Source organism: Oxyura jamaicensis, chromosome 4 (assembly GCF_011077185.1).
Source record: "Oxyura jamaicensis isolate SHBP4307 breed ruddy duck chromosome 4, BPBGC_Ojam_1.0, whole genome shotgun sequence".
Classification (NCBI taxonomy): Eukaryota; Metazoa; Chordata; class Aves; order Anseriformes; family Anatidae; genus Oxyura; species Oxyura jamaicensis.
Genome location: NC_048896.1, coordinates 10537685 through 10564892, shown reverse-complemented (window position 1 = coordinate 10564892; position 27208 = coordinate 10537685). Strand labels below are relative to the sequence as shown.

The following is a 27208-nucleotide window of genomic DNA, read 5'->3' as shown; positions in this document are numbered from 1 at the left end:
GGTTGCTTATGGTTTGTGGTAGCTGGAAGGCCCTGTAAGAGATCCAAGTGTTGCAATAACACTAGGGGTTCTCCATCCTCTGGCCCGAGAGGTGTCACACTTGATTGTGGGGGCACTGTGCTGGTGCAACCTCAAGTCCTTGGTCAAGATTTTGCTCTTCAGATGTGTGTTGTGAGGCTCGTCAAGTCTTGCCTATGGCACCTACCTAGTTGAGGGAAGATGAACTCTATTGGCATTTGAACTGCTGCTGACAGATATATAGATAGATACAGGGATATACGGTCTAGCAAAAACTGCTCAGATCACAGGGAACTGACTCTTTGCTTTGAAAGTCTATTTTCTTCCTGCTGCTCAGGAGCCCATAAGAATGAATACTGCTATCTCACTAAAGTTGGGATGGCTGTGGTCTTTAGGAACAGGGTCAAAGAGTGATTGTGTCTAACTTCTGGGTAACAAGGGCTGGGTCACTTTCTGGTACAGAAATGCAGAGAACTGACACCTAGACTGGATTTAATTGTTCTCATGCCCTCTTTCAGGGCTCTTGCTGTGAAGTATGTTTGCATGTTACTTTTAGTATTCAAAAATAAGCGTTAGGGGTATTTCTGAGGTTGTCAGGGGTGCTTGCAGTTATGAACCTTTATCTCATCCCAGCCCCTCTGTGCTGGGTGGAGGTTATGTACCAGTCACAGCTGCGGCTGAGTCCTGCAGAGTGCTTCGCAAGGAGAGCTCTGCAGGGACAATATATTTTGAGTGCGCCTTACTGTCAGCTCTCGTCTGCCCAGCTTCAGTCGTGGGGCTCTGCAAAGCCTCCCGAGCCCAGCCAGTCCTGGCCAGTGCGTCTTGTACTGAGCCTCCTCTGGGACCCCTGCACTGCCACCCCGTCTTTGTTTTTTTTCTGCCTACTCCTTGCAGCATTTTAACCTCTCTTCCTCCTCCTCCTCCTCCCTTCCTCTGCGTTTGTTTTCCTCCGCATGCTGTTTTATTGCGATATAAACCTCGCAATCCCAAGTTGTGCTCCAAACTTCCCTGCCCCGCCGGCAGACCGGGGCTTTTGGCCGGGCCTGGCAGCGAAAAGGCATTTTGGCAGGGTTTGGGGGTGCGGTGCCCTTTGGGGTGCGGTACCCTTTGGGGTGGCGGACCCCTCCTCGCAGAGCAGCAGCGCCTTGCGGAGCTCCCACCCTTCAACAGGTAGACGCTGCGAGCAGCCAGCCGTGCTCTGCTCATCCTCCGGTGCAGAAAGGATGGCGGGGGCCGGGGCCGTGCCGAGCTTCGGCCGAGGACTCTGGGGCACCGCTCGGGGCGGGGAGGGCGGCAGGGTTGGGCCGGGGTGGGGGGATCTGCCGCCTGCGCCGCGGGGTGGGCAGCTCGGCACAAAGCGGGTGGTTAAACCCTCCTCCGGGGCGCGGGGAGAAGGAGGAGGAGGAGGAAGGCGGGGGGATGCTGCTTCCCTCCCTCTCTCCGTCTCTCCCTCCCTCGCCGCGGCCGGAGGAGCGCGCAGGCGGCGGCTGGCAGCCCCGGCCCGGGGGGCTCGGGGGTGCGGAGCGGTGCGGAGCCGTGCGGGCTCCGTGGCCCCCCCGCTGGGGCAGCCAGCGGCGGTGAGTGAGGGCGTGCGGGGCGCGGCGGCTCCCCCCCTAAAAAACACCCGGGGCTCCCACCCTTTAGGTGGGTGGCAACCCCCCGGCAGGCATCGGGATGCTGGGGGCGGTGCGGAGCCCCCCAGCTGGGGGGGTCCCCCGGAGCTGCACCCTCCTCCCCATCGGCTTTTGGTTTAAGGGGTGGGGGGAGAGAGGTGGGGGGGCTTGGGAGGGTGGCCGGGGGTTCGGAGCCGATCTGCTCCCGCAGCAAGTCCGGAGCGTGGTGGTCCGGACCGAACCGTGCCGAGCCGTGCCCGGCACCCGCCTGGGGAGCGGGGAGAGGGGTAGGAGGCAGCGGGGGGAATGTCTGCAAAAGGACGGTGTCGAGCCCGGTCCCGAGAGCAGGACGGCAGATGTAGGGGAAGGGCTGATCGGGGAAGACGGCGTAGTAAAGCAAAGTCAAATTTCCCCCTGAATCCTGCAGCCAGGCCTAATGGGTACTGGTGCTGACTTGGGGTGGGGAAGGAAGATGGGAGGGCGAAAGGAGTTTTGTGGGGCTGCGGTCTCTAAGGCTGGTACGGGAGGAAAGGGAAAAGAGCTCCAGATCCTTCTCCCTCCCCCCCCCGAGTTACTGGGACTGAGATACGGATCATTTAAAGGGAGTAGCGTAATGCAATTAAGCATTAGACAGTCCCCACTGCAACGTTTATCCATTGTTCTTCGCTTTGCCTTCTGCCAGAATGATTCTAGTCTGGATGAGGGAAGCATAATTGAGCAAATAGTTCATTTCCCTGGCCAATTGCATCCATAGTCTCTCCCCTGAATCTGCTGGCTGCCTGCATACACAGCAGCATCCTCAGGCAGAACGGGGGATCCGGGACCCTCTGCTGAGACTGCCGCTGTTGTGGGCCAGCTGGCAAGAGCAGCTCTCATCCCTGCTCACCTGAGGTGTTCTGACAGTGGCAGCAGGGCATGCTTGTTCCCTCACCTCTTGATCCTTGGGGGAGGTGTGAAGAAGAAAAATAACAGGTGGTGAGGCAGGTCCAGCCTACAACTAGGAGATGCTGTGTGTGGTTCAGGCAAGTCATCTGTTTTGTCTAGTCTTTCTTAACTTTCTCTTTACCCTGATGGATAAAGGATGTCCAGCTGTTTTGAGGCAATGCTGTTGTTCTGGTGGAGTTTGTCTGCCTGTCCTTCAGCCTGGGTCTGTGGTGGCTGGGTGCCCTGCAACGCGTGCGCACACAAGTGCAGCGGCAGGGGAATGCAAACGCTCTGCTCCTGCTCTTTTTCCAGAGATGCAAGCAGCTGGAGCAGTTGTGGCTGCACCTGGGCCCCGTGGCACATGCTTGGCTGGGGGCTGCATCCTTTTGCCTAGAACCTCCTCCTGGAGGTTCTAACACAGAGCTCTGTGTTAGGGGCACGCACACATGCATTTGCTGCACTGCTGCGCGACCTGCTCAGCACTGGGAGGCAGCTGCCTTTCCTTGCTTCTGGAGCTTTATCAGTCTGCATCATGCAGCTTTCCTCCTTCTGTTCTCTCCTCTCCTTTCTTCTTTGTCTGGAGACTGCCACCTGTCCCACTTCGCTGTCAGCTTCCCCTTCGCCTTTTTCTGCTTAATCCGTTCTTTCACCTCCGTTTCTTTTTCTTGAAGTAGACCTCGTCCTCTTCACTTTGCTCCCTCTCAACACTAGAGAAGAAGCCCAGCTCCTCATCTCTGTAGGAGCATTCCTGCCAACTGTTTACAAAAAGTAGCACAATACCCAGGCTGAATGCTGACATAATTGCATACCCAGCCAGAGAGTGTAGTAAATAATCCTGCCTTTCAAGCTTTTGCCCAGTGGTGAGTCTTTTGCCATCCCCTTCACCCCTGGGCTAAATGTATTATACTTGGTTTGCTTTTACTTATATTCTGGAAACACGGAGTCAGCGCAGTTAGCGCACACGTATGGTATCGAAGTAGACATACACTGATGTCTTGCACTGTATACACTTTGCACGCATGCATTGTGTGTGTGTGAATGTGCATCACACAGCTCTGCTCCTGGGCCCAGCCTTTGACAATAGTGCTTGGCAAGCAGGAGGTCAGGGAGGAACGGCAGAGCCGTGGTTGTTCTTCCACTGGGGAAGGAGAGATGGCTGTGGGGTGAAGGTCAAGAGCACCAGCAGAAAGCAAAGGGTTTGGCTAGCTCTTTGCTCTGGTTGAGGTGCGAGCTAGTTCTCCAGGGGTTTGTGTACATACAACACGATTGCTGACTGTGGATATTGTCAGCGTGGTTGTATTTCCAGTAGTGCTCGGGAGCCGGAGTCTGTCTGCAGTTGCTCTGATTGTGAGTCAGTCTGTCTGCAGTTGCAGTAGCCGTGAATCAGTGTCTGCCTGTAATTATGTGGGTGAATCAGTGTTGGCTTGTTACACTTGTGAGTGCAAGCGGTTTCCTGTAGCGGTTGTGGGTGTGAGTCACTTTACAGTCCCTCTGGATGTGTTTTCAAGCAGAGAGCTGTAATACTGGGATTAGTTTTGTTTTGAGAAATTGTCAAGCGGCTTCCCATTTCGAAAAAAAAATAAAGCTGGGCTGAGAGTTGGGCATGGAGCTTGCTCAACATCACCAACCTTCTGCAGGAGAGACCCAGTTTAAGGCTTGCTTTCAAAATTTCCATGTTGATTTGAGCCTTTACATTTCCTTCCCTTGTGCCTCTGGATTTGTGTCCTCTTAAGCTGGTGTCTCCTGCAGAGCTGCAGACAATGCGTTTGGTAACCATCACGTGTGCCTTGCACCTTGTGTGGCAGATTGATGGGAAGGTGATTTATGGCTAGTGCAGGGTGTGTTTATAGGACTGCTCAGTGTGCACCTCTCGGGTGCATTTTCACGTTTGAGTCAAAGACCGGTTCCTCTGCCATGAGCTGCCTGCTGTGTGCCAGCGCTGGCTCTCTAAGATGGCAAACAGCAAGTTTGATTCAGGTAGGCAGGGGCACTGCTGCCTTTTTCTTGTTCTCACATTCTTATAAATGCTGTGGTAGCTTTTGGTCTTCTGGCGGTATCTATTTAGCACAAAGAGCTGAACTGAGAGCCAAGTTGGAGAAATGCAGGCTATCTCAGGAGCTGGAAGCAGAGTCCAGGCTGACAAACCAAGCCTTCCCCTGCACTAGCTGGTGCAGGTAGAGCACACTGCGTGTGGGGCTGGACTGCTTCCAGTACAGGCTGGCTTGGTGTCTGCACTGTGCAGCACATGTGTGCATCCCAGCGAGCTCATCTTGCAACAAAGGGATGTGAAGAACCTGGAGGACCAGGGTCTTGTGAAACACCAGTGTTATTCTATCGTTTCCAGGCTCCAAGACAAAAAATGTCTGCTCGTTGCTAACCCTGCACCCAAAAAAGAGAGAGTTTTGTTCCAAGGGATCCTCCTTTTTAGATGAAATGATTGAGAACTGAAGCAAACCCACCCCAGCAGGGACACAGGGCAGCATGTGCATCATCTGCATTTTTTCTGCTGCACCAAGTGCTTGCTGGCTGCCCATCGCTGCAGAGGGCTCGGAGCCATACCCAGAGCAGTGCTGGAAGAGGCACGGCAGTGAAGATCTCAAGGCTGGTGTGTCTGCAGAGGATCAGGGACAGCCGGGCACAGCACAGCCTGTGCAGGCTGGATGCTTCTGGAGTCCATAAAGGACGTCAGAGGACCGCTCCTGAATACCTGGGACCTGGTCTGTGAAGGCTGCGGTGCAATGAGGGAGGGAGCAGCTCTGAGGAGTTGCTTGTGCACCTGATCTGGGGGGTAAACCTGCAGGTGCTGAGGTCGCATACAGCGCTATGCTCAGCTGTGTTACTGTGCAGGTGGGTGGATGGTTTGGCACCAGCTGGGGCTAGATCACCCCCTTCCTCCTGTGCTTGTATCTGAGCCTTTGGACTCCGGCTGCCTCTGCTCCCCAGCTGGCTTCCCAGCATCAGCTCTTCTTTGCTCACATGCCCCTGAGATACCTGATTTGGCAAAGATGCCCAGCAGCTGCAGGTCCTGGGGTCCGGGGGGGGGAGCTGTAAGTATTCAGCACTCCTCTGGCTGATGCCACTGCTATGGGTGTGTGGCACGTGGGCACGCCAGCAGTGATGCTGCAGGCATGCTGCCTCTTGGTGTGTACCGGGGGCAGACGTGTTCTCTGGGCTGCTGCTTCACAAGTGCCACCTGCGTGATGAGACTATTGCTAAGTGAATCAAATTGCTCCCTTGGCTGTGCGTGTTTCAAGGAGGCAGTAATTTGGGAGAGATACTAATGTGACTCTTATAAATGTACCCATGTGGGTTTTTGGGACCCTTCACTCCATTTACTTTCCTTTGCCTGCATTCTCCTTCTCTGAGCTGTGCTCCCAGATTTTTTTTTTTTTCTTGCAAGCTTTACCTCTTTCTCCACCTCCAGAGCTTTCTTTTCCTTGTCAGCACTAAGCCCGTGCTAATCACTCTTTCCTAGGAAGGCATTTCAGAATATTTAATGGCTCCTACAGTAAGGATTGCAAAAAGATCAGACCTGGTATGCAAAGTCAGGAGAGCCTCAATGTTAACACTACTAGGGGACCTTGCTTATCCAAAAGGTACCAGCACATTTTTGGTTCCCAAACCCACCTCAGGAGGAACAGAAGCTGGAGGATGTTGGGGAGAGGGAAGCTTTTCCAGTTCCTCTTTCCAAAGCTGCACAGCCAGGAGGAAAGCTGTTTCCTGGGAGTGCTGTTTTGGTGTGGTGCTCTGGAGATTGGACAGACAGCATGTGCTGGAGAGGAGTGGGTATATTTACAATGCCTTTAGGTATCTGGTTGTAAAGAAACCTGCCAAAATCCGGAGTGTACTGAATTGTAAACTTCAAGTGTTGCTTAATCCCAGCTGCAAAATGTTAGCAGGGCTCCTTAGAAAATCTGCATTTGATTCAGCTGGGGAGGTTACCAGCAACTGCAGAATTAGTGATGAATGCATTTGCTAAGTGTGCTATTAAGAAATGAGCCATGGGCAGATGGAATAAGGAAGTGTAGAGCTGCTTTGAGCATACACCATCCTTATAGAGGTGATGCTGGGAGCTGCAGTGCCATGGGAACCGACCAACTGGGCTCTGGCTAAGCTGTATGCACAAAGGAGCTTTGAAAGAGCCCCAGAATCATACGCCTTATGGAAAGGAGTGAAAACCTCCCCTGCAGATGCTTCCTTGCACCTTCCAGAGATAGTGCTTGTCTAGTAATGGGGTCATGAGCAACAGTGCTGGGAGGGAACTGCTCCGTCTGTGGCTGCCCTAGCACTGCCTGGCCAGCCCTGGCTCTGTCTTAGTGCTGCTTCAGGACTGGGTCTGTTTTACAATCCATCTAAGTGTAACAGACAAAGAGCAAGGAAAATGCAGCAGAGCCTCTTCTCTCCAACTCCCCCAGGCAAATATGGAACAAGAACCAAAGGAGAGAGGTAGAAAGCAGTGCCAAGCTATTTTTTATGCTGCACAGTCCTTCCTGAGTCCATAAGAGCATCCATAGCAAAACAGCCATGTCTGGCAAAGTCACTCAGAAAAGCGGTGAAAACAGAATTTGTCCCAATGCAGATATGCGGAATTGGTCCTGATGCTTAAAATGAGACCGGATTGTGCATTTAACTTCTTTTCAGGCAGCCCTGTTATTGTTGGCTCACACCTTCAACAGAACTATCCAAAATACAAAATTAGCCATTCATCTTTACATAATAACGAAGGAAAACTGCATGAACAAGGTCTGGTGGAAACATGGCTGTCTTGAGCTTCTTGGCTCAGACACTAAGAAGTGGCTTTTGTCACTGTTCCTGGCCTGACCTCTTTCTGAATTACCTTGCTGCCTCATTTTCTGGTCCTCTTTTTTTCAGCTGCTCTGTCCCAGACTTGGTGTATGATCTTACCAGCCTGTGGTCTCACCAAATGTGAGTTCCTGCAGAACCAGGAGGCACTGCTGTCAAACTGGAGGGTCCTGGTTCATGTGGGTAGTACCGGTCAAAAACTGCTGGCAGTGTGAATCCTGCCAAAACAAACCATTAATTTAAATCCGCGTTTGAATGGGCAAGTGTTGATTTCAATGAGTCTTTTCAGCAGTGGTGTGGAGAAGGGAGGGGGAAGCCAGCAGCGTTTCTGCTTTTGGCTAGTGCTTGAAGCTGTCTCAGAAAGAAGTGTTTAAATCCTATTGTATAATATGTAAGCTTAAGAAATTTGAAATGAAATCTGTTGCGGAGCTGCTAATTTAAGGACTTCTGGATTTGCCTCGTAAGAAACATCAACATTTTAGCTGTCCTTGTTCTGATTTGGAACACGTTTCCCCAAACTGTTGGAATTTCCCACAGAGCAGATGTTCAATCCCTAATTTGTGCTTCATCAGCAAATACTTGGATTCCAAGACTGTCCCTCCCAGCCTGCTCTGTCTGTATGGGGTGTCTGCTGGGGGATGCCATGTCTGCACACCCCTGCCATTCAGTACCTCTCACAGCTCAGCTGTCCCCTTCACCCTCGGGCACCTTGGCTGCTGCTCGGGGAGCTCGTGGTCGTGCCTGGGCGTCACAACAGGCTGTATTTATACAGGCTGCTGCTCCAAGGTGTATCAGCATAATGGGATATAGAAAAGGGGAAAGGCGGTTAAATGTGTAATAAAATCACAGTAAAAAGAAAACTGAGCATTAATGAAAAAGCTGAGCGTGCCATGCGTGGTACAGGTGAACACTCCCACTGCTTGGGCCTCAATACCTGAACTTTATAATAGTTTCTGGTGGAGTCATTATCAGAATTAAATGAGTGCTTAACTGTCCAGAAAGACATTTGGGGAAAAAATGGGTCTTAAGACTTGTTTCTGCTCTGCAGGTGTCTCCAAGCAGCATGGGCTGCTGCAAGGGGACATGGTGGTTGGGTGTATGGGGTGAGGAGGGGGAAGAAATGGTTGCAAGAAGTGGTATTGGAAGTGGTATTGTGCAGTGACTGGAAGGTGTAAAAGCCCCTAGAGAGCTCTGTGTATGGACACCCCTGGGTCTGACCCCACACAAGGTTCTCCAGGGCCAGCACTGCTGCAGCAGTGCTGCTGGTCCCTGTGGGGCCTTCGGGACTTCAAAGAGGAGACTCCAGAAATACCAAATTCTGGCTAACAGGCATGAACCGCTGGGAAAAACAGAATTAACTTGATTATTTTCCCGCCAATAAATAACATCTTTCCTCTTCTCTCCTTCCCCTCTGTGCACACCTGGCAGGTTGTGAAGACCCAGTGGCTGTGTGCCGAGGCCATGGCGCCAAGGCTCCCGGGAACGGGGTCTCTCTCTCTCACTGGCCTTGGAGTCCTGGTCCTGCTTTCTGCTCTCCCTGCTGACGCTGGGTAAGGTGGTGAGAGCCAAGGCCCTTGGCTAAGGCTGCAGTCCCCTTGCTATGCTTGAATATATCTGAGCTGGTGCCTGGATGAAGCAGTCCAGGGTAAAATATTAAGAAATCTGTTTCCTTGGGTGCCCCGGTGTAAATGCAGAGTCTTGTCCCTCTTTCCTCTGAGACCTCCTGGCTTTGGACACTGCCACCAGCCTTTCCTCCCAGCCTCTAGGAGTGGCTGAAAGGCTGTGACAGGCCTGGCCAACCCTCCTCCTGTCCTGCCCGAGCCTCTGCTGAAGCCTGGAGAGCCCTTTGAGGAAGGGTGGCAGGGGTACCCCTGGCACAGCTGAGGGAGAGAGATGTAAATAATATGTGGCTTCTATAAAAGAATTAGAAAATTTTCAGAGTGCTTGGTACAGACACAAATGTCAGCTGAGTACAAGTCTAACAGCAGTCGAGGATTTTCATGCAGGAACAAATGTCCTGGTTCTGTGCTCTACCTGTGCCCCCTCTGCATGTAGCTGTTTGCCCAGCTACAGGCCCTTACCACTTCAGCTGCTTGCACCCAATTTTACATAAACAAATGCATCCCGCGTATGCCTGGACTTGCAGATGCTGACCTTGGTATCGTGGTGCTGGCCGCAGGGGGACAGCTGCAGTCCCTGCCTCCCCCTTCCCTCCTGTTGATCTTCTGCTTGCAATCGTCTGGTGGCTGCTGCTGCTCTCTTGTCACCTGCCATCCCTCCTGCAGGAGGATTCATTTCCTACATCGCATACGAGGGGCCCCTTCTTCAGAAGCTAACCTGCCAGCGTGGCAGCCAGCTCTCCAGAGAGCACATGCACGGGGATGAGCGGTGAGGCAATGACTTTTCCTCAAGCCTCTCCTAATTAAATTTGCTGTAAAACTGTCTTCTCTGCCTAAAGGCTTTTAATTGGTTTTAAACCATGAGCCACACATCTCTGCGCAGCTCCTCTGATTTTTTCAGTGGGGCTGGTGGCTCTCCCCTCCCAGAGCCCCTCGATCTTCTCCCTGCCTGCACCATGCGCCCACGGTGCCTCCCCAGCTGATCCCACGCTGCTCACGTTGAAGTCAAAGCCTCAAATGTCAGGCTAAGCTAAAGTGGCTTTGAAATTTGTAAACTCACTTTTCCCATCGCTGCTGAGCCTCTGCCAGGAGTTCCTTCACAAAAATCTGTCCTCTCCCTCTTTATATTATGGGTAATTTTTAAAGATAGCTTATAAAACATTAATGAATGAGCTTTCATGAGCATGCTAGCTATTCATAAGTTATAGATGGTTATATACCCATCAGCAGACACTGGTACAGATTGCTTTTAACCATGACATCTAGTGAAAGCTGACACAATTGAAGCCTCGCTAATTACTGTAGACGTTTGTTAAATTCCTTAAAATTCTCCTTACCTTCAGGGAGTGCAGATCCTTCAAATCTGCTTTATGCTCAAGTTCAGGTGCAAAGTCAAAACCGTGTTTTGATTCAAGTGAGTCTTAGAGGCTGCAATGCAGTTCATAATAGCAGGGGTGTTTTGATGTTTCAGAGCTGATTTGGTTGCACAGGGGCCGGGGGATGTTTCCCCGCCCTGCCCCATGCTTATAGGAGCTGCAGTTCAAGCACTTCACGCCTGCTTCTGGACATTGAGCTTCCTGGTTTGGCCCCTTCTCAGCACGAGAACAGATAGTGGTTTGCCAAAAATTATAGGCCGAGAAGCCTCAGGAGAAGTGGGATCTGATCCCCAGAGAAATAAACCTCAAACACTTGGAAAGCAATTTACCACAGTGTTTGGTCATTGACTGATTAATGTCAAAATCGCCCCAAATGAAATATTTCAATTAGTGACAACATGCTGAATACCATTAATTCAGCCTGACTCTAAAAATACCAACACCCTTCCCTGCTCCAATTTTTTATTTTTTTATTTTTTGTTGAAAACATTTTTTTAGTCCCTTATCTTACAGAAGCTGGGTTTTCTGTTAGAACATTTTGACAGAAAGCTCCAAGCTAGCTTTGCTGCTTGTCACCCTCTCAGCCCTCCGCAGAGTATTTACAAATGGACCCAGAGTGTCAGGGGTGGCTGGTCTAACCAGATGGGATGCTGTAGGATTAAGCTCTGAACTGGTTCACTGACATTCTCACCCCCACCCCCCTTTTTTTTTCTCTCCATAATTACTTCTCGGTCCCTGCTTTTTCCTGCTTAAACCCGTGGCAGCACCCCACAAGCTGCCAGGGGATGATGAGGCAGCCTCGTGGGCTGGAGTGAGCTCTGTGCTCTGGAGCTGCTTGTGCCTCCCAAACAGATAAATGGGGGCAAAATCTATACCCAGGGGTTGGCTGGACTTCTTCCATTGTCATGTGTTTTCTGCCTTTATTTTTGATTCATCAGTGTCTGTTTTATTCCCTTTTCCATCTTCCCTACAATCTCTGCATCTCTATAGATTTTTTCTTCTTTCAGTTTTCTGTTGCTTAATTTTCTGCCTTTCCATTAGTTTTACTCCCAAAAGCTACTTCTGCTGGGAAAAGCTGTGCTTGGAGCTGCAGCACTGATACCCTGTGCTGTCCAAAATCTCTTTTAGAAGCAGCTGTTTTCACGAGGCTCCATGGGCTCCTTTTCTGTTGACTGAGACGGAGACACAAAATGCAAATTTACTATTTGAGCCCTTTGGGCTTGCAAAATTGCATTGGATATTTTGTTTGGTGATATGAGTTTTGTTTGAGAAATTTGCTGCTTATTTTATTCTACCCGGGGCAGAAAATGCCCCAAGGAAATCATCTTATTTGGGGCTCACGGGCTTCTTGGGCTGAGTGGAGATAGGAACATGAGAACTCATTTGATTTTATAAACAGGGAAAGTTCAACAAACTGCAGAAATGGCTCACAGTTTTAATGATGGAGTCAGCCTCCCATCCTGCTTTACCGATTTCAATTTTTCTCCCTCCCTTCCCTTTTCTCAGCAGCAGAGTACTTGGAAGTGGGCTGATAGGGTAAATAACTGGCACCTCTTACTCTGCCTCCTACAAGGAAAAATCGGGACTTGAGTAACCCTGAGGTTTTGGAGCCTCTGCTCCTACAACATCCTTTTTAGGGGCAGCCTAAGGCTGGGCAGGTTGGTTTGAGGAGCCCTGCAGAGGGTCCTGTGCATGTAGTCCCATCAACAGATGTGCTGCATCCCGCAATTCGGGACCTATTGCGGTGCAGGCTGGGGAACAGATAAATGTCTTTTCATTTCTGTAAGTGCTCGGAGAATATAGAGAAGGTTTCTCTTCTGATCATGCCTTTTTTCTCTCTCTTCTTTTTTCCCCAAATGCACCAGGCTTTCTCAGAAGCATGTTTCCGATGTCATTGATGACAGTAAAGATAACATCACCATTTTCACCCGCATCCTGGACAGGCTGCTGGATGGCTACGACAACCGCCTCAGGCCTGGACTCGGAGGTCAGTTGGGTGGAGCGATGCCGTGCTCCACAGCCACGTAGCTTCAGGTCAGAGGGGCTGCCCAGATGGCTTGAACAGGTCTGCCCCTGTTGAGAGGAGAGACCTGTTCGGTGCTAGAGCCAGTCTGCTGCTGGTTTCCCCGATTTCTGCCTGTGCTACCTCATTGGTGTTTTGTGAGAAGAGTGGTGCGAGTCTCCATGCGTGTTGTGGCCTTCTATGACATTACATTGATAGGCCTGTAGATGGAGCAAATAGGATTTTACTTATTTCCACTAATTTAATAGACATTGTGATGCCCTAAATTATGACTCCACGAGTCTCTAGAACCTTTGACCTGTGTTGGTATTACGTTTTAGTCGGTGGGCTTTGCTGCACAACCTCTCTGGATGTCCTTTCAGCTGTTTCCTATGTAGCCACTCTCTAGGGAGCTCTTCGGTGTGCTGTGCCTTAGAAAGCAAAAACACTGGTAGTCAACTTCTCATGCCCCCTTCCAATGCTTATGGCACGCCCCTAGCATAATATATGGAGGGAGAAGGTACAGGGAGATGTTGCTCCTGGTGCATTGCTGGACTGCGATTCCCACACAGAGCTGGACTTGCAATGTGTTTGCCATTCCCTGAAGGCCAGGCTGCCAAGGGAGGTTGGGAATGAGCTTTCTCTCTCCCTTGCATACTGATACGGGCTCTGGTGATGTAGTAATAGGCTGGAATTGCACCTGCCACTCCTCTGCCCAGTCCTCTCTCATCCCCTTGCCTCAGCCCTCTGCTCACATCTCTCTGGGAGATGATCCCAAGCAGCGACCATGCAAAATCGGGGGAAGAAGGGTTTTTCCAGTGAGCATCCTCACCTCTGACAGGCTGCCGTGCTGCAGAGCCTGGCTGGGAAGGGGTTACTGCATCTGCATAGGCCATCCATCAGCTTTATTGCTTTTGTTGCTTGTTTTTTTCCCCCAGAATTAACTGCGGTCCCGCTAATAGCTTTGCTTCCTCAAGTCTCCCCAATGGCTGTATTGATTTAACTGAAACGAGTTCTGAGAGGGGACTGAGGGGGCATTTATGTTCACTGTAGGCTTGGTTGCAGACAACCCTGTGCAAAGTATTAACAAGAGGACTCCCAGGAGCCCCCTTGCTGGGAAAGTTAAAACCTTTCTTGGAATATCTCTGCTCTGTTGCTTTAGATCCTTTAATAATGTGCTTAACATAATAAATTGCCTTTGCCTGAACCAGACGTTGCATGCTCAAAGACTGCTTTCACCTCTGATTTCCCCTCACGGAGCACTCTGGCAGACCCAGGTGGGAAGTTTTGACAAAGGTTGCAGGCCTGGGGGGCTCTGGTGGCCAGAGGGGCAGAAACCATCCTGCTGCAGGCTTAGGGGTCAGTCGGCTCTTCTGGAGTGATTGGTAGCATGAGGTGAGTTTCTGTTGTCCAACGTTATGTGAAAACTGGGAAAGGGACTGCTTTGCTCCAAATTGGCACTGCTAGCGCTGTGCTGCTGGGTGGTTCGGTGACTTGCATGGCTCCGTGGCTTGCCTGTGAGATAGCAGGGGACAGCCCTTGTAGACCCAGCACTGGGCTCTTGCTGTTTCCCTTGGGAATATTTTCCACTGGCTTTTCTTTGTGAGGACGTCAGGAGAAAGCATTCCTTAACACCACACAGTCTTGCTTTGGTATTTGAAAAGGGCAGATATGGTGGTATTGTGCCAGGGACAGGCTAATGGAAGGATGGACTGGCCTAAATAGTGGGTAATAGAGCAGCAGGACGTGCAGGCTCACTTCTTGGCCCCATTTTCCCTGCTTTCTGTCACAGACACCCCTCTGAAAACCCTTGGTCAGGTTATAAGCAGGGTGTAGGGCTGGGTGTGCCCCGACACCTGCCCCCGCACCCAGCAGAGCCTCCTCCACGCGCGCTGGGAACTGAGCAATGTTTGTTTAGGCTCCGGGAGAAGTCTGTGTAAGCAACAGAGTGTTGATGTGGTGACTTCTCCCCTCAAGATAGCCTCTTTGTATTTATTTTCCTATCCCCTCTGTTCTCACCATCTGCTGCCACCCACTCTAATAGCTGCCATGCCAGCGCTCCCCTGCCTACCGGGATGCCGCCGGCACGGAGCTCAGCGCAGCGGCGCTGAGCCTGCCTGGGAGCACCCGGGGCTGCAGGAGGGTGTCCCCATGCCTCCCTGCTGTGCCTGGCCCTGGGATGGGGCTCAGGGCATCCTCTCGAGCCAGCAGTCCTCACAGTGTTGATGGCACACTGAGATTTGTGAGCACACACTGAGTTTAGAAGAAGAGAGATTTTTTTCCTGGCTGGGAGGGACAAGGTGTCTACCAGACCTTTCCTGCTGCTGGACAGCCCCGTAGCAGCAGGGACACAACCACTTGTGTCACCAAGAAGTCTTTTATGGCTGGTAGAAAGTTTCTTCCCTGTTTCTGCCTGGTGGCTTGCTCTGATCAGGGACGAGTCCTCTGCTGAGTTTGGCCCCACGACCACTGAACTGCAGCCTGGGTTTAGGAAAGGGGCAGCTTTATAAACGGGTCGTGTTATGGGGCTTGGAGAGGAAGGAACTTTCAGCAGATAACCTGTCTTTCCCCTGAGAAAACACAGTGCAGATGGGCTATTAAGTCAGAAGGGGAACAGACAAGGACCCCGAGGGGATGCAGACATCTGCTGTCACGGCCAACCTTGCAGGAGAAGAAAATCTCCTGCTGAGAGAGTTTCTGTGGGCAGCCTTGGCCTCCCCTCCTGGTCCGGATCTGTGCGTTCACGTGGATCCTCTCCTGGCCCCGCAGGGCTGTGGCGAGGGGCATCTATTTATAGACCACAAATTCTCTTTGCTGCTGGGGCTCCCTGCAGAGCCGGCGTGCAGAGAGGTCTCTGCTTTGAACCCGGGGCTCGCCTTGCTTGTGAGGGTTGGAGGCAGGAGTCGTGGCCAGGAGGAATAGGTAGAATGGTTGACAAAGGGAGAGGCATCCTATAGCTGAAAAGAAAGGGTGCTCAGGGAGTGGGATGTGAGTGGTGAGGCACTGGGTGACCCTCTGAGAATGATGCACAGAAAATCCTATATGCTCCCATGCTGCTTTCTGTGAGGAGTGATTGATGTGCAGCCCTTACACAGACAGATGGATCAGATGGATGCCTGGCACCTTGACCTAAGAGGGGATGTAGTGCCTGTGGTTGGGTGGTTTGGGGTTCAGCGATGGTTCCTGTGCAGCCCTTACCCCCTGCAGCCTTTTTTCCTAACCAACGGAGTTTGGGTTCACTGTGTTGTAACCTAAACACACCTATCTTGTGTGTGTCTAGCTCTTTGCAAAGCAGGGCAGGGATTTCTCCTGCCTCAACCAGAGGATCTCTGCTTTGGAGAGGGTGTCTGTGTCTGCAGTGTTCGGTGTGAGGTCCTGAGGGCATCTGGAGCAGTGCTGGACAAAATCTCCATACTGGGTGGCCAGGGAAGCCTCAACTCCAGAAAGCTGTTGGCCTTTTCCAGGGGCTGCCAAGGAGGAAAAAGTTTTGCCACAAGGAGAGAGTAGTTGGTCATTTTCTTTGAAAAGATGGGCTTTAAACTTTCTGGATGAGCCAGTTTCTTTGCTGCAATTGAATGGCAACTTGTAGTGGCTGGGCTGCTACTGATGATTGTTGTTGCTCCTGGATGCAGCATCACCTGCAGCATAACTCACAGTATTTGCCTGAAGAAGCTTCTACATCTCTCTGGAGTCTCCAAATGGCTGGCCTGGTCCTGCTGGAGGAGGACTGGCAAGACAAGCAGCCTGTTGCTCTGTGTCCCTGTGCTGTGACCAGGGTTAGGAGCCTTCTGAAGAGCACAGGGTTTACCAGGACCAGCAAACACAGGCAACTGGATTAAAGCAATACACCTGCAAGGAGAACAAGGCATGTGGCCCCTTTGGTCTCTTCTCTCTTGGGGACAGGGCATGGCACCCCTTCCTTGTCCCCCAGCAGAAGAGAAGCCCCAGTTTGTGCCTTCACAGCTGGGCGTACCAGGGTGAGAGAGCAGCCTGGGCTCATGGCTGCCTCCTTTTCCTTTTCCTCATCTCCATCAGGCTGCTTTTCATGGTGTGGTGTCAGCATTTCCCTGCCCTCGCTGGGCTCAGCTCAGACACCCGTTGGCTAAGGTAGGATCTGGGCTCTGCCAGTAGGACTCAGATCAGGGCTGCCCACCACAGGCCTCTGGTGCCTTTTATCTGGGTTTGCTTCGTCTGCTCTGCCCTGCGAGTGGTTTTGATCTGTAGCCAGCTGTTAATATTTATCCTGCTGATGTATTCCCTTTATTCTTCTGTAACTGAAGTGCACTGCAACTGTTTTGTTTTCTTTCCATGGTGTGGTGTCTTTTCCTGTTTTGATGATGGTGTAGTTTGCATGATGGCCTCTGAGCAAGCAAGAAACATCTGTATCCCTGTTTTACCACCTGTGTTTCCCCGATTCAAGTGCTGACAGCCGCAAGGTTTTGTTCTTGGGTTGAGAGTGGCCACCTTTAGGTTGAGGGACACCCAAGAGTTGTTTGGTGCTCGGTGTGTTGCACCCTCATGCCTCTGTTACTTTGTCCTGACCTCCTGCAGGTAGGGGCTTGTCAGCTGTGTGACCATCAAAGCGGAGGGGCTGAGACAGAATAGGAAAATTCCCGAACTGCTCCTTGTTGCTGCCGAGCTGATCCCCAGTAACCAGGGAGGCTGGGCTCTGCCCTCCAGCTCCTCTGCTCACCAGGATGCTGCTGTTTCACCTGTGTTGTGAACCTACCTATGGTTTGCATCATAAACATTTTCCTGATCTGCTGTTTGTGCAAGAGAAACATCAGATGACAAACCCAGTGGCCCTTCGTGTTGTGTTGTGATTTCCAGGAGTTCAGGGCTGTTTACCCTGTTTTTCTCTCTGAGTGTTCCACCTCTCCGAACTTCTCATCTTTTCTCTCTGATCTGACTTCATGCCTTGCACTGATTACTCCAGGGAGGAATTTCTCTCTTTCTTAGAGAAAATCCATGTCTTATCTCAGATTTTTGTCTTTGCCTTAGATTCCTTGATGAGTTTTAATTTGAAGCCGAGGCATAGCCTGAACAGTGATTTCTTCTATTTACCTTTCTGGGCAATGGGGACCCTGCTCTGTCTTGTCAAACTTCTGAAGTTGAGATCTATGAACAAATACAAAAAAAAAAAAAAAAAAAAAAAAAAATGTTGTCTTCCCCTTGAGTGCAGTTCTCTGAAGGCAGCTTTGCTGTGGATTTGCACAGCCCCTGATGCTCTCCTTTCTCATGTAGAAATCCCTGGTGCTGCTGCTTAAATCCACAGAGCGGAGGGAGAGGGAGCTCCGCGCGTAAAGGCATGTACACTTCAGAGGGCGAGTGAGGAGTACGGGCTTGACAGCTACGCCTAAGGGTGAAAGTCTTCTCTTAAATAAGTTATGAATTTGCTTAGGGCAACAAGCTTGTATCAGAGCTTCAGGGATATCACAAACACTCCGGAGGGGTCAGAAATCCCTTGCGAAAAGATTAATCGTTTCTAGCATGAAATGGCACCTGGGCTGCAGGTCAGCGCCGTGTCGCTCAGGGCCATCAGAGCCATGGCCAGGTGGAGGGGACAAGCACGGCATCAGGTCCCTGAAGGAGCTGTGCAGCTGAAGGTGAGCACCGTGGTGAAGCTGTCCTTGGGCTCCTGGGTTCTCCGGAGGGGAAATAACCAAGTCCTTGGGCTGCAGGGACTGGGGAGGGAAAGGTGCTTATCACTCTTTGGATGCCTCTCTTCAGGTTGCACCTTAACTTGCTGTGTGTTTCCAGTGAGGAGTCCGTCCCACTAACCCCTCCATATATCCATCTATGAAGGCAAGAAGAAAGATTTCCACAAAGGGTGAGAATTTTATGGGAGGATGAACCCATGTGGAGGACTTGTAATGCCAATAATTTGTACTGGAGTAACTCAGAGCTTCAGTCCTAGATCAGGCACCTGCACCGAGCCAGTGCCAGCGTCAGGCAGCTCATCCCTGCCCTGAGGGAAGCCGGTGGGTATGTGCTGCAGGCAGGATGATGCTATTTGTTTGTAATGACTCCGGAAGGTGTGAGCTGACGCTTAAGCATGTTGAACATGTGTTAGATGGCTCTAAGAACATTAGTAGATGGTGTTGTAGATGGCCATAAACTGCCTGCAAGGATGTCTTTATTGATCTGTTGGACTATGGCAGCGAGTCATTTATTAGAATTTCCATCCGTTTAGTCAAATGTAAAGGATTTATAATGTGTCTTTAATTCAGAGTGTGAAATAAGGTTTTTTTTATTAGGCATTACTGAGTTTAAAAACAACTTTAATTGTTTTATTCAGGGAAGCTGGTGGAGAAACAACTGGTCAAATATTGAGAAAACAGCAGGTATTTTATTCACTGAGCTACAAAATAAAATGTCTGCAGCCATTTGTGCACCTATACAGAGGCACTGATGGCGTCTGCTGGAGGACGTTTTGTCATTGATTGTGTTGGTGGATTTCGGACTGGTTCCATCTGGAGGGAGAGATCAAATCACTTCTATGTGGGCCCCCTGTGGTGGAGGGATTAACGCTGCTGATTCAGACCAGTTTGTGGTAATGCTGTTTCATTTATTTAAAGGTTATTGTTGGATTAAATAAAAGTATTGGAGCGGTCGTGAGGCTCTGGAAGATGCAGGGGGCTTTGGGGAGTGTGTTGCTGTTAAGGCTGTGCAGGCTGAACGGTACAGGGTCCCTTGGCCAAACACTGCTAAAAGTCAGTGAAATTCTCACCTTGTTGAGGGTAAATGGCAAGTCTTACAGCCTCTGGTGGGGCCAAGAATGTAATGATTTGTCTATGCATACTAATCTGTAGTTTATGTTAAAAGCATGTCTCTGAAAGACATACAGTTAATATTCTTTTTTTTTTTTTTAAAGTGTGTTTTGTGGAGTACTGGGAATTACAAGCATAGAATATAGCCCAGAGAGTTTTCAATCTACAATTGCATTGTGAGAAAGGGACAACCTGTTCACTTTACCTTTTGGGAGAACATAATTCAGACCAAAACGATGACAACAACAGGCTTGGAAAAAACAAGGGATTTTTTTTTTTTTTTTTCGCAAGCCTACTGGAAGATCCTATTTCTGACAAAGTTCAGACTGAATCAGTGGATGGGATGATTCATGACTGGAGGAAAATAAATTGAGAATTCAGCAGACACTATTTCAACCCTGTAAAAGTCATTTCAGGTGCCTCTTTTCTAGAGGATCAGTTGCAATTCTGATACAAGAAACTTGTCAAGGAAAGGAGCTGATGACCATGAAAAAAGACGCTGCAATTTGCAAAGGGGAAGGAGGCGAAGGCTTTGCACAAGGCTTACTGCACCCATCTGAACTCTTGTCAAGGAAGTTATTTGTACCCATACAAACCAGATAAGGTTTTTGCAGCCCTGAATTCCTACTTAACTTGCAGACACATTGTCTGTAGAGCTGTGAATGTCACTTTAGCCAGATAAAGCCCCTGTCATGCAAAAAATGAAGGTGCAAACTTCTCTTTCCACAAGTTGCCCTTTCTGTAAAGGGACTGTGCATATGTGTGAATTGAATTATAGGTGTTTGTTTGAAAGATTAGAGCCCTTCCTGTTGGACAAATTCAACTGTTCTCACGTTGAGAATTTGGAAAGGTCTCTTCCTAGGAAAGGGTTCTGTCTGCTTGTAGAAGGGTTAAAGAACGAAAGAACGAAAGCATGGAACTTTGTCTCTTCTCATTGATCTCGCTGTCATTATGAGAGAGGTTTTCTGATTGCTTCCCTTTGTCATGTAACACTAATACCATTAAGTCCACTTTGGCAAAGAAAGGTAAGTATAATTCATTTGCAAATCAGGAAAGTAGATGTGATTTCTGTTCAAATGAGATGGGCTTTAACTGCAGAAGGCACTGCCTGGGCATGGCAGTAGTGCAGGTGGGACCAGGGGTTTGCAGGTGCCTGTGACTGTGTGTGGAGTGAGTTGCTTGAGCCAGGTGAAGGTATTTTAAGCCTCTGCCTCCAACTGTTCTTTATTTTTTCTTTTTTTTGGAGAGCTGCAGCTCTATCAGAATTATTATTTTGATGCACGATGCATTAAAAAGAGAAAGAATAAACCCCCTGAACCCTATCCTGACTGATTTGTTCCCAGAAAGATGTTTAATTTTGTATGTATAATTGAAGGGGGCTAAATATAGCTGTATTAATATTTATGGGCCTTCTGTTGGAGTCAATACAAGAGTTGCTGTTCAAGGCAATTAAGCTTTACCTTTTCACATCCAGGATTTCAGTGTTTAGAGATGACATTAGTTGTGTGACCTGCATCCAAGAGAGAATAAACTAAAAGCATGCCATTATCTGTTGAATATGATACCCTATATTTAATGCTGTTTGCTGACAGGCAGTTTGTCTCCAGCAAGGATGATCTCCCCGAAGAAGGACTGCTGCTTTAACAGGGGTGAAATTGGAGGGCTCGGAGGTTTGCAGGAGAGCTGTCCATGTAGCGGATGTGGTTTTGGAGGAACTAAGTGACTAGATTATCTCATGGGACTAAGTGAGTAGACCATCTCATGCCCACCTCTGCCCCAGCAGTAGCTGTTGGGATGAGGGGAAGGGGTTGTGGTGGCCCTTCGTGGGCTGTGTTCATCTTTGTCATCTCCAGCCTGGGGCTGGGCCATAGGAAACATGACTGTCACTAGCTCATGAGGATGTGTACAGGGCAGGGAATGCTCTCTGCACCCTTTTATTGGTCCTAGGCTTTTTGTGCACATCTCTGGGGCTAGTCACAATCTTCATGTCATTAAAGACCAGGGAAAGCAAACCCTGTCCAGAGATCTGAGCTGCTGTAGGGAACGTGTGCGCAGGGAATTAGGTCGAGGCAGTAACGATGAAAACAAGTCAGTTTGTGTTAATAACAAAGGCAAAATGATGATGCATTTGATTTCTAAAGCACTGCCTTTCAAGGGAAGGGTATCACTAGGATAACATGACAGGAGTCCTGGCAGAGCTTGAATTGCCCTGCATTGCTGCTTTTTGGAAGCCGCAGCTCCTCGCTGCTCCAGTTAACAATGAAGCTGTTAGATGTTGTAAAATCTCTTGCTGATAAGGGCTGTCTGAATCCTGCCTTTCTACTAAATTTGATCAATGTGTCAGACTTTACTTTCTTCCGTCTGGACACTAATAGCTGCCTCTGCAGAGAGGAGCCTTGGTCACTGCTGCAGTCCCGGCTCTCCAGGGCTGATGTCTCCCTCGGAGGCTGCAGAAGGGACGTCCTCTCCATCAGGGTGAGCCTGGTGCTCAGCTCTTCTCCTGGGACTCACATCCCATGCATTTCAAAGCTTTGTGTGGGTGTATTTCAGTCCTTTCACTGGTCTGTTAGATATTTTGGTTGCTGGAAGCTCCTTAACCTCCTTCAATAAGCACGAGCAAAGAGCATTTCCCATGGTGTCCATTTATTTGCTTTTGGAGCACACAAGGAGCACACAGGGAGGGAAAGGAGAAACCAAATGGTGCACATGTGGAGGTTGCAGTGGTGGCGAAGCGCTCTTAGAGGATGGAAGTGAGGTTTGAACTCCAGGTGGACATCTGAATTCTGCTGTGGCGCTGGGGTTGCAGTGAGCCCAGCAGACTCATATTTCCAATTACAGATGACAGCATCCTTGCCAAAAGGTGTTGGCCAGAGAGCAAGGGATTGTTCCTTGGTGTGCTTGAGAGGGAGCCAGCACAGGGCCGTGTCCCACCTCGCGTTATTCCTGAGCGTCCTGACCAAGGGCAAGCCAAGCTGTATAGTAAGGAACAAGGAAATTGAACCAGTTAAATTTAAAAAACTCATTTAGCTAAAGCAGCACAAGCCCCCATGAATATTTATCTGGTGTTATGGAAGCATGTGGACTCCCACCTACTTTATTAAATTGATTTCCAATAAAAACGCCAGTGGAAGACATTTGATTAATGGCTGGTGGGATGGTGCAATTAACATGAAGTCTGGAGTCAGCAAGAAGTGTCCCCTGGGCTTGTGTGTCCCTTCTGGAAGCTGGGCTAAGAAAACATGTAGAAACTTGTCTGAGGGACGACAGGGCTGTTTATCTGCGTGGTGTCCGCGATGGGGAGAACAGGAGGAGCTGCTTTGGTGCTCTTTGGCTTGCGTACAGCTTCACTGAGGGCCAACGTCTTGACCTTGAAGCTGTTGCTCACGGTTCTCTGCCTTATTCTGTGCTTTCCGTGCAGGCTGCACCTGAGAATCAGGCAGAGCAGCGAGCTTTAGTGATCACGTAGGGTTTGAGTGAGACTCCCTGGGCCTTTGCATTTAAACATGCCTGGGATTAGCTCCATCAGCCTCCGGATCCGCTCGGCTCCCAGCAATTAGCTTGCTTGGATTTGTCTCCTGAAGGAGGGCGATTTGAAGCTGTGATGTTACAGCTCTATTAGGGAGTGTTAGCATGGTTTCCAGCCTGGCTCTGCCTCTCAGATCTGGTGGGAGAGAGAGGTTCAACATGGCACAAGGGAGGTACCCAGGCGGCAGCACTGCCACCAGCTCCTGTCCCCTCTCCTATCCCTACCCCAGTGGGACAGGGATACCCCAGAGGCCCTGCAGGTACCTCGAGTGTGCGTGGAACTGGGCAGGCACCCGCTGGGTTAGCAGGGACCTGGGCAGAGCCTGGGTGGGGGAACAAAGGGAACAAGGAATTGAGGGAGAGGAAGGAAAAAAGCAAAACAGTAGCTTCTAAATAATATTTATGTGACAGAAAAAAAAAGGGAGAGTTCTGGCTGAAGACAGAGGCTGAGAAAAGGCAGCTTGGCAGCCAGCATATTCTGGAGACAGCTTCTCTTCTGTAGGCTGTGAATTGCCTAAAAAACGTGTCAGCAAAGCACACTTGTATGCACTGTCTCTAATAAATATATATTTGAGAGACATTTCTTCAAAACTTCTGCTAGGAGATGTCTAATTCCGAAGGGATGGGATGAAAGATGACATCTAAATGGAAGCAGGGAGTTGCCATGGGAACTGGAACGCTTTGAGTGCATGTCGCTAAAACAAGAAAACATTCCCCCAGCAAAGGAAATTAAAAATCACATCTGGAGGTATCTGCCCTCTGCTCATCTCTGGGAATGTCAGAGTACGGTGCAGCGTGTTGTAATTCGTGTAGTGGGTAGGACAGAGAACTTGCTGTTTATTGCCTCGTGTAAGTGGTAAACGAAGAGCCTCCCCGTCCGTGGGACAAACAATGCTTTAGCTGAAAACTGCTGCGGAGTGAAAGATTTAGAGTCATCATGGAACTTACTCCAAGAAGGTTTTCTTCACATGGGGATGAAGCAGCAGCCCCAGCACACAAATGAGCCTGCTGTGGAGCACCTCCTGGCATGGGCAGCACTGGGAGGCAGTGGACTGGGCTCCAGCATCAGGGAAAAAGCTCCACTGAGCAGCGCAAAGCAGTGCGAATTAGAGATTACTTGCACTGCGCATCGGCGTTGCTGCAAACTAAATGAGCAGTGACCATGCAGCCAAGTGACCCATGCATCACGGCGGGGAGACAGCTCGGTGGAAGCGTTGGCTGTGTGCACAGCCCAGCTTTCCACATGGCACAGAAAGCACCGGGGTGCGCACAGACAGGAGCGTGCTGTCTGCCATTGCGCTGGGGGTGGTGATGGATGCCAGTGGTGTCACCAGAGGCACGCCGCTGCAGGAGCTGATAAAGTTCTCCTGCTGATGGACACGCCAGGCAGGAGCAAGCGGACGAGATAAGGGAACCGGTGTGCAAATTACTGTGTTGCTCCCTGCTACGGTTTTCTTGTATCTTCGTCTCACTACCTGGCATTGGCCTCAGGGGACAGGCTTGAGAATTAAATGGACTCTTGCTCTCAGCTGTACAGCAAGCCCCAGGAGCCGCCTTTATTTTTATTTTTTTAACTTCTTTTTGCATGCTGTCTGTCATGCAGCCTGGCAGTCCTCAGCCTTCAGAGCAGTCTGGGACACGATACAGCCAGAGGCATGGGAAGGCGGCGCTGAGGCTGAGAGACAGGGAAACTGAGGCACAGCAGAGCTGCACTGTGCTCTCGTGGCGCTGATGAGGTTGGAGCTCAGGGCTCAGCCTGCAGTCCACATGCTCTAGTGGGCTTGTTTATTCTTCCTGGCTCTGCAATGACATAAAATTAATGTAATGCAGCAAGTCTCTGATTTTTCTTGCATTTCCCCACTTGTTTTCCAGTGTTTCAGTCTTTCCGGTTATTTTCTATGTATCAATGATTATCAGGTTAGAAATAGCAGTTTTGTATTGCACCCTAGTGTTATCTTTTCTCCCGGAGATCTGCCTTGAGCTCTGATGAATTACAGAGCTCTGTAATTGCTTTACAAAGTGAAGGATTTTGCTGGCAATGATCTGTAGCTTTTGCAGCTCCTATTCAAGCATGTGAGTGGCCTGTTGGGACTTCAGAGGTGATAGTTTGTGTTAAAGAAAGACTCACGGAGACCGAGTTAGGAAGGGAGTGTGTGATAACGTGCCAGGGCTGGTCTGCAGGCTCCCTGATGGAGGAACCCGAGCCGTGTCTGCACGGGGGTTGCCTTCCCTAAGCGCCTCTGGCTTAGCCATCACGGGCAGACATCAGTACTGAGTATGCTTAATTATGTATGCTAATTTATTTTCACACATCTTCTCATCGTATTTATAATATATAACAAACATGTTTACGTAGCATCTCTTCCATCACCACAGGGTCTCAAAGAGCTGCAGCTCTTAAAGCACGCTCGCACATACGTATTCTTCCTGTCTTTACAGCATCTGAGGGTGTCCTAAGTCCTTAAAATAGTAACTACAGTAGCTTTGTTCATTTTTTTTTCATCTGTCTGTAGCAAAAATAGCTCAACTAATTTGTAGTCTCTGTTTGTAGTCTGGATGTGTGAGAACAAGGGGTGTGTGTGAAGCCTCCATGACTGCACATCCTCGCGCAGTTGCTGCTTCTGACTCTCTCGTCTCCTCTGCCTGGACTTTGTTTATCAATAGCTTGCACCACATACTGCTTTTACCCTCTGGATGTGTATTTAATGTCACTCACTTAACGCAGTAATAAGAATCTGTGCATGTCTGCATGGAGCAATGAGGGAAAGCTAAATTAAATTACCTGAGCTGTAAGCATGGCTTTGTCGAGTCTTGAGGTAGACTTTTTTTTTTCTCCTGGGCTCCTAATGGGGCGAGGCTTATGTCTTTCTTTCTGCCTTTTGTATTCTAAAAGCTCTTGAGCTGGTTCCCTGATCTGAACAAAGGCTGACTGAAAAGCAGATATCAAAGATTTTAAGTCCCTGCAAGATTTGTGAAATTATGCAGATGAGTGGGAAAAGATCTGAAGTAGCGAGAGGGTTGCTGGGTGAGATCAACTGGTGTTAGGCATCAGGAAAAAACAGGCAGGAAAAGCTGATCTGCAGGCAAGCAGGGTTTCTTGGTCCCACTGCTGGTAGAGCTGCATCACTCCTATGGTTGGAGCTTCTGTCTGTCTGGAGGGGCTGTTGGAGCCTCTCCAAACTCTGCAGCCAGCATTGCACAGGTATAGAGAGCTCAGAGCCATGAGCATTTGGAGACCACTTGGTGATTTCTGTCCCAGAGACTGAGCTGATCCTCCCCACATAACCTGAGGAGCTCGAGCCCCAGGTGGCAGCAGGGGTTGCTTGGGAGTGAGACAACCACCTAGGCACGGCGGTGTCATTAATCCCGGACAAGCCATGCTCAAGGGGTGACCGGGTCACTTCTTGGTCCATGTCTAGCTCTGGCAGAGGACACTAGGTGCAGCTGGGTCACAAAGCTGCATACACCGTGTGCTGCGTGTGACAGGACATAAATCTCGTTGTTGTATCAGCTCTCCTCTGGTCCTGCTAAGCAAGAGAGCCAGGGCAGCAGGCTGTCTCCTTGAGGGATGCGACAGACACCGCCTTGCTTCATCTGTCCTGAAAAACTGAACACTTGTAATTGCAGGCTGTGCTGGCTTCCTTGTTGTCTGTCTCTTGAGAGGTTCCCCGAAATTCTTCTCATCTTCTTGCCCCTCCTGTGCTGAAATATCTAAGCTGGGGTTAGAAAGGGGAGAGCACTGCTGGCAGTGGCACCGTGTGCAGATCTGTGCTTACAGATGCAGTGGTTTGTCTCGAGCCTGGCTGGGGGACACGCAGTTGCCATCACACCCGGGCACAATTTGTCACCGCAGCTCAGGGAGCAGCAGCTTTGCAAGGGGCTGTGCACTAACTGCTGGTGGTCCTGGGGGATTCAAGCAGCAGCTGTGGGTGATAAGCCATCCCTGTGAGAAGATGCCTCGGCACCCCAGGACGGAGGGACGGGCCTGATGTTTTCAAGGAGAGCAGCAATAGCTCTGCTTTCTCTACAGTTGTGATGCCTTTTTGATCACAAGGCTTCAGAAGTCCCTGGGGGTGTAACAGAGGGGGGTCAGATCTGTTACGCAGGCTGAGTTATGTCAGCTTTGTGAGACGGGGAGACCACTTCTGAAAACAAGCAAATAGCTGAGCAAATCTGCATTAAATAAATAGTTCATGACATATAGGCAGAGCAAGATACAGATCTGATCCAAAAGTCTCATTGGCAATCCCTTGCAGGCTCTTACTCACCCCTGCTTTTGCTGAGATAAGGCACTTATTTCAGAAATTTATATTGTTTCTTTCCTTGCTCTGTGCTTTATTCTGCAGGGTACAAATTTCTCCGTGCTCGGTCCTTGGCTGACCCACTCTGCAGTGGATGAGCACCCCATTATCTTTAACCCCATGTCCACTTGCTCTTTGCAGGTGGGAGCATGAGGCTAAGGCCAGCCTTGATCAGCAGGACCCTGCTCACCCACACGTCCGTCCCTGATCACCGGAGCGAGGCAGATGCCACCAGAGGGTGTCAGGTCTGGGTGGCC

At 49.9% G+C, this 27208-nt stretch overlaps 1 protein-coding gene across 4 annotated transcripts in view; it reads left to right on the top strand.

The window, feature by feature from the left end:
- Positions 1-27208, top strand: part of GABRA3 (gamma-aminobutyric acid type A receptor subunit alpha3) — an 83525-nt gene that overhangs the window by 22909 nt on the left and 33408 nt on the right. Inside the window, exons 1-3 of one of the 4 annotated variants that reach the window (XM_035323927.1) lie at positions 1464-1595; positions 8787-8908; positions 12219-12340. In XM_035323927.1, coding sequence (XP_035179818.1) covers positions 8820-8908; positions 12219-12340 — 211 coding nt within the window. In that variant the 5' untranslated portion in view covers positions 1464-1595; positions 8787-8819. Of the gene's footprint in view, positions 1-1463; positions 1596-2620; positions 2654-8786; positions 8909-12218; positions 12341-16033; positions 16221-27208 lie in introns of those variants that run through there. The other 3 variants (XM_035323925.1, XM_035323928.1, XM_035323929.1) reach the window with 3 other exon arrangements.